The 7,500-nt window shown below is 44.3% G+C and overlaps 1 protein-coding gene across 1 annotated transcript in view; it reads right to left on the reverse strand.

The window, feature by feature from the left end:
* Window positions 1-7,500, reverse strand: part of mgat4b (alpha-1,3-mannosyl-glycoprotein 4-beta-N-acetylglucosaminyltransferase B) — a 126,969-nt gene that overhangs the window by 38,632 nt on the left and 80,837 nt on the right. The window contains exon 4 of the mRNA XM_036006489.1: window positions 5,876-6,009. Coding sequence (XP_035862382.1) covers window positions 5,876-6,009 — 134 coding nt within the window. The remainder of the gene's footprint in view (window positions 1-5,875; window positions 6,010-7,500) is intronic.

Below are 7,500 nucleotides of genomic sequence, written 5' to 3' on the forward strand. Positions count from 1 at the left end.
AGGAGACAAAAAGGTAACAAAAAGGAGACAAAACGGAGACAAAAAGGTAATGTTAAAGGCAACAAAAAGGAGACAAAAAGGTAATGATAAGGAGACAAAAAGGCAACAAAAAGGAGACAAAAAGGTAATGTTAAAGGCAACAAAAAGGAGACAAAAAGGTAATGATAAGGAGACAAAAAGGCAACAAAAAGGAGACAAAAAGGTAATGTTAATGGCAACAAAAAGGAGACATAAATGTAACAAAAAGGAGACAAAAAGGAGACCAAAAGGTAACAAAAAGGAGACAAGCGTCTCGGCAGAGTTTGTTTCTGCACACGAACAACGAGCAGCTAAAGCACTCAAAGCTTTTAGAGTATAGAGATGTGTAGCATGAATTTTAAATGACCAAAGCGTGTTGCACTGAAAGAGCAGAAGAGCTCATCACGTAACTTAGCGGGGAAACACAAATCCTCCGAGCCCCCCCGCAGATCCACAACACAGGAAGACGTCTGTGATCAGAGCTGCTGCTCTGCTACCTGAACATCTATCATGTCTCTGCAGAAAGCATCATTTAACATGACACTAAATATATAAAGAGTCTGAGGCTGAAGACGAGGAGCGTTAAGGGTTACGGTAGGTTTCCACACAGCGAAACACCAAGCTAATTTTGGCCAGCGAAATATTGCCTCGGGGGCGTGGTGGAAACAAAAAGGAGACAAAAAGGAAATGTTAACGTAGACAAAAAGGAGACAAAAATGATACAAAAAGGTAATGATAAGGTGACAAAAAGGATACAAAAAGGAAATGTTAAAGGAGACAAAAATTATACAAAAAGGTAATGATAAGGTGACAAAAAGGAGACAAAAAGGAAATGTTAAAGGAGACAAAAAGGAGACAAAAAGGAGACAAAAAGGTAATGATAAGGTGACAACAAGCAGACAAAAAGGAAATGTTAAAGGAGACAAAAAGGAGACAAAAATGATACAAAAAGGTAATGATAAGGTGACAAAAAGCAGACAAAAAGGATAGTTAAGGTGGTAGGTTTGCCATCTGACCGGGAGGGGGGGGGGTAGTGCATAGTACTCCGTACTACACGCAAAACAACAGTTGTAATGTGCAATTTTAAGCTCATTGAACTATTTTCAAAAAAAGTGCTATAACAGTTTTCCTGGCATTGCTCCATTATCCTCCGTGACTCGCTCTCTTCCACTTCGCCCAACAACTCTTCTGCTCTGAGATAACAGAGCTCAGCCCACAGCTTCACTCACTCCAGCAGATAGTATGCTGAAATAAAAACAGGACACGTCATTTCACTGGGTGTAACTACGCTAACTAACCGTGTGTTGTGAACCGCGTGTAGTGATTAAAAACAAACCGACAATAGCTGTGTCTCAAAGACCGGGCAGCAGCAGCCGGGACGTTGAGAATCCACCGTGAGAGGTGATGATAGTTCCAGTCACTTCGTCATAGAAGAAAGCCTCACTGATGTGAAGACCAGGACAGAGACACATATAGAAATGTTCTCTGCCCACCGTATGCCAACGCTCCGGTAAGTCCATCACCCCGTCTCTGCAGGGCGTGCCCCAGCTGACCACATCTGTTGACAAACGGTACAGATCCATATGTCCGACACGACTGAAGCGTGGTGTCGCAACGTCATAGATCCATGGTTGATGCTCCACGCCCCTGACCGGCAGCTGATTGGACGAATGCGTGTCGTGGGTGTGGCTTCTCGAGAATTTCAACAGAGTGTCATGGCGGCTCGTTGAGAAAAAGATCTCGTATTTTATGAAAATAGTTCACCGAAACGTGTTTCTGAAAACATTTTAAGAGAGAAATAGGCCGTGCAGCTGCTGAATCTGTCTTCATTTCAGATCGACAAAGGTCAGTTTAAAAGATTTTCGTCTACTTCTACTGGATAGTCGCACCGCGTTCACCGGATTCATTTGCATAAAGATGGGCATCGGCGAGCTTCTTGACGCGCAACATTTTCTCAAATGCAACGCCGCCTTCCCGGAATGCTTTCCGTGCACGTTGAAGTCGCTTAACGTCACCCAGAGGAATAGAGTGGAGCGCGACGCGACAGAAGCGTCGCACGGGCAGGTGGATCTGCACCGAATCTCTGACGCACACGCGACGGTGAAATGGCGATTGTTCTCACGGACACACACAGGCAATATCAACTGGTTAGTTCTCCTCCAGACAGCGACGGACCACGTCTCTTTTTCTTTCTCTCATTTCGGCCGTGTGGCGCGCGTGCCCGCTCGCGGTGTGAAGCGCGTCCGCGCTATTGTCCAAGATGCACTTGACGGCCTTTTGTGCAACGGATTTTTTATGTTTTTTTTGACGACCTGGTTAAGGCGGTAGGGTTCCCCAGCTTAGGCGGGCCGCCCGAGCTGCAAAGTGCTGCGGGAAACTCTGTAGAGTCTCTCAAAATCTGATGAAAATCTTTTAAACTGACCTTTGTTGATCTGAAATGAAGACAGATTCAGCAACTGCACGGCCTATTTCTCTCTTCAAATGTTTTCAGAAACACGTTTCGGTGAACTATTTTAGTCCAATATGAGATCGTATTCTGAACGAGCCGCCATGACAGTCTGGCTGTGAATTTCCGGAGAAACCAGACCCACGTGACGTGTTCGTCCAATCAGCTGCCGGTTTTCATTTTTGGGCGATAATACAGATTAGCGCCGCCTGCTGCTATGGAGACGTATTACGTCTCGTTCTGAGGAACTTTTTAGACCAACTCGGGGAGACTGATCAGTCTGACTGGCTTTACTGCCGGCGGTCGGCCGTCTGGTCGGTGTGTAAGCAGCTTAACTTCCAGCAGGGGGCGACACCTTAAAGCTGTGTCACTGCCTGATGTGAGTCGAGTGCAGATTTAAACGGTTTACGGCATAACGTGTCTTACTGAAATTTGTGAAATCCGTAGAATAATAAACTTTTCTCTCCAACGGCACCAAAAAGAAGTCTGTTTCTATAGAAGTCTCTGAGAAAATGAGCCGACTTCTCACTTTGATTTATTTTAGCTCAGTAAACATTTTCTTTTACAGTCTGTGGTAGAGCCCCACGCGGGACTGTTTTCTTCATCCCGCTCCCGGCGAATTTCTGACCATTACCGCCCGCACCCACAACATGTGTGTTACACTCCCGCCCGCTCCCGCAACGTGTACGTCCACTCCCGCCTGCACCCGCAAAACTCTGAGAATTTATGCCCGCACAATAATAGAGATGCATTGATGTTATGTCTTCTCCCGTCCCGCATGAGAAAACACGTCATTTTATAGGTTAATAGGGAGAAGATGAAGGCAAAGAAGGCAGGTGCTTGCTGCTGTTAGACGGGGAGGAAGGAGCAGAAGGAGAGGGAGAGAGGAGAGGGAGAGAGGGGGAGGAAGGAGCCGAGGATGAGGGAGAGAGGGGGAGGAAGGAGCCGAGGATGAGGGTGGACGGAGCCTCGGCTCGGAGCTCCCCCGTCCTGGGAGGCTCAGACACGCTGGTGTCAGCTCATAGATGGCCTATACAGTATATACTCAGTCAGTATATATGTATATCTATGGTTTCTGCTGGCGTGGGGGGGGTTCCAGGCTACATCCCGATCCCGCAGTGTTTTTTTTAGCTGCCCGCTCCCGCCCGCAGCAAAGTTAAAAACGCCCGCTCCCGCGAGATTTGCGTTGGGTCCCGCGGGACCCGGCGGGATCCAATCCCAATGCAGCCCTCTAGTCTATGGGTTCAGTTGGAGCCTCACGGCGTAAACCCGACCCACACACAAGAAACTGTCCAACTTCACATCTCCTTTTAGGCTCCTGTGATGATCTCATTGTGGTTTTGGAGGGAAGAAATCTCTTGCGGTAAAGCTAGAACATTTTGGGGCCAGTGAGTTCTGGCTGGTAGTTACGTCAGATGAGACGGTGAGCAGCTGTTTCAGGAAATTACAGAGTCTCGTTTTACAGTTGTTGCCTATTGCTTACACACTTTTTGCAGAATTTGGCTCATTATGTCAAACACTTGTCTCTTCCACGTCCTATTTGTAGTGCTGACTGTATGTCCACACCGCCGCCGACTTGAGCTGCAAAGAAGCTCTGGCCGCCCGGTCGAGGACGCTGGTCAGAAAGTCCGGGGAAGCTGTTTGAGGCTTTGGCCGCTCTGACGTAGCAGCATTCTATGTTCATCATGGAAAAAGATCAAGCAGCCACTGCACGGCCAATACACTGACACTAGAAACCTTTTATAAATGACATATATAATGACAGAATGGGTATTGGTTGTTGGTCGCAGCGGTGTCTGTTAGCAGTTAGCTCGCTCGTTAGCCGCTGAACCGCAGCAGCGTGCAGGCAGAGCGAGCAGCCGCCAGCTGTTGATCCGTGCAGGACTTCACCGTGAGCGGACTGTTTAGAGACCATGTGACCGGCAGGTAACGTTAACTGGTCCCTATACGCAAATATCATAAATGATAGGGAACCCAGCAACGGCCATGATGAGCTTCTCCTCCTTTTTCTCTGAACTAATGTTTTGGTAGGAACCAAAGTTTACATCGTATGTTTCTCTGGAATCAGCCAGCGTGAAGGACGTCTATATTCTGATTGGTTGCTGCTGAACCGCGTCATAGCTCATTACCATAAAGTTGACCTACTTTCAACTTTCTGATTGACGCTCTGGTCGCTCAAAACGCCCAAAACGTGACGCCGACAGATTTGCTGCTCCTTGCAGCTGAGAGAAGCAGCTTCCATTGAAAATGAATGACTTCCTGTATCTTTAGAAGATCAAGTCGGCGGCGGCGTGGACGTACAGTAAGGCTCAGACCGATTGGTGTTCTGTTTTATGTGTGTATGTAAGTTCCTACAATTGCCAGATGAATTTTGCATTTTGAACAGAGTGTTGTCCCAATGATAACAGGAGATTTATTTTTTGAACAGTGTCTTAATGTGAGAAAACGTGTGTAGGGTTTCGCAATAAGTGTGTTAAAACACTGCAAACAAAGTGCAAAGTTGACAATGTGTTTAAGCTATGGTTACACTGTGTTTAACATATATAAGAAGTTTAGGTATTGAGGCTTTGGTCTAAGCATTCGTTTTTAGTGTGTAAGCAATGGGCAAAAACTGTTAACATGAAAACTGTGTATTTGTGAGGTATTTTAAAAGTATTCAGTAGGAACCAATGAGTGGCAGACAGGAAGCAAGTGAGATAAATAACAGATAAAGAGTAGAGCTGCAATGATTAATCGTTTAGTTGTCAACTATTACATTAATCGCAAAATATTTTGATAATCGATTAATCAGTTTGAGTCATTTCTTATGCAAAAGCCGTGGAATTTATGTGATGTCAGCTTGTTAAATGTGAATATTGTTCTAGTTTCTTCTCTCCTCTGGGACAGGAAACTGAAGATCTTTGAGTTGTGGACAAAACTAGACATTTGAGGACATCATCTCTGGCTTTTTGGGAAATAATGATCCACATTTTTCACAATTTTCGGACTTTTTAGAGACCAAAAAACTCATCCATTCATCAAGATAATAATCCACAGATTAAGACGATGACAATAATTGTGAGTTGCAGCCCTAGTTGAGAGCTCCACACACACACACACACACACACACACACACACACACACACACACACACATACACACACACACACACACACACACACACACACACGCACACGTCATCATTGTTTTAATTTCCTGCAGCAGTATGGGGTTAGCATTAGCACAGACGTTAAATACTGACATTATCTCTCTGTGTGTGTGTGTGTTTCTTGGGGTTCATTAATTAAACCACTGACCTTTAGAAAGCATGCATCAATGCACACCCTCACGGTCAATTATCCACACACACACACACACACACACACACACACACACACACACACACACACACACACACACACACACAGTGACCTCTGCGATGAAGACGACGATGACGCAGTCCTCTTTCTCGGCCAGGCTGAGCTCTGACATCAGAGAGGTGAGCGTGTCCGTCAGGTAGGAGTGGACCTCCCTCTTCACACTGGGAACGCCCATCACTATGGAGACTGCACACACACACACACACACACACACACACACACACACACACACACACACACACACCAGATGAACTCTCGTTTGCATTCAAAGGAAGTCAACATGAGGTGAAATCCACATAGAGAGGAGAGGAAGTACTCAGATACTTTACTGCAGTAAAAGTACAGTACAAAACACTCAGTTACAGTAAACATTATGAAAGGATCCCTACAGAGATAGACCTTTTAGTTAAAGAGTAAGATCCTTTTAGTTTAACATGAAACAGCCCCGAAATCACCATCACCAAACTCCACCAGACTCCATGTAAATAATCAGTACTTTTAGCGTGTATAGAGCCAGCATATTTCCACCAGACTCCATGTAAATAATCAGGACTTTTAGCGTGTATAGAGCCAGCATATTTCCACATGTAAATGGCTGAATTAAGGGTTTATTTCAACCAAACCAGAGTGGTGATTGTTGGAACAGTGGAAAGATGAACCAAGACGGCTTTTAATAGTTTTATTTAGTTTCTGTCCACTTTGAATGAAGTGTGTTTTACGATGATAAAAGTCCTGATTATTTACATGGAGTCTGGTGGAGTTTGGTGATGGTGATTTCGGGGCTGTTTCATGTTAAACAAAAAGGATCTTACTCTTTTAGTACTTTTTCCACCTCTGTTTATATATATATATATATTATATATGTAACAGTAGTCTCTTCCTTCCTGCAGAGATTTCACAATTAAAGCCCCCCAGTAACACCATCTCTCCTTTAGCTTGTTGTTTACATTACAGTTTTTATCTGACAATTTAACAATATAAAGTGAGACAAAGTGTGAAAATAAAGATAAAGATAACAGCACACACAAACCCTCTGTGGCCGTATATATATATATATATATATATATATATATATATATATATATGTCCTTTCCTTTTTTCTTTCTATTTATTTAACATGTTATTTTGTCCTTGATGCTCCAGGAAAAACACTTTTTGCTGAGCCTGTTCGCTTTACATATAAATCTGATCTCTCTCTCTCTCACACACACACACACACACACACACACACACACACACACACACACACACACACACACACACACACACAGATATAGTACTGTAGATATATATATAATTTCCTTTCCTCTCTTGGTTTTTATCTCTCTGTTCTTTGCAGCACCATAAAACACTTTCTGTCCGACTAACCTGTTTAACTCAGAGTGCATCATAAATACAGCTGACTGCACACACACACACACACACACACACACACCTACACACACACACACACACACACACACACACACACACACACACACGCACACTCACACTCTTATATTCTGTTGTTTGTTCTCCCTGGTTTTATCTGTATTTATGCCCTCTGTGTGTAGCAGGCTTGTCGGGAAATGGTGTACTAAGCAGAAAAAAATGCTTTATAAATAAATTAGACTTGACACACACACACACACACACACACACACACACACACACACACACACACACACACACACACAC

This window comes from Sander lucioperca, chromosome 1, assembly GCF_008315115.2.
Source record: "Sander lucioperca isolate FBNREF2018 chromosome 1, SLUC_FBN_1.2, whole genome shotgun sequence".
Lineage (NCBI taxonomy): Eukaryota > Metazoa > Chordata > Actinopteri > Perciformes > Percidae > Sander > Sander lucioperca.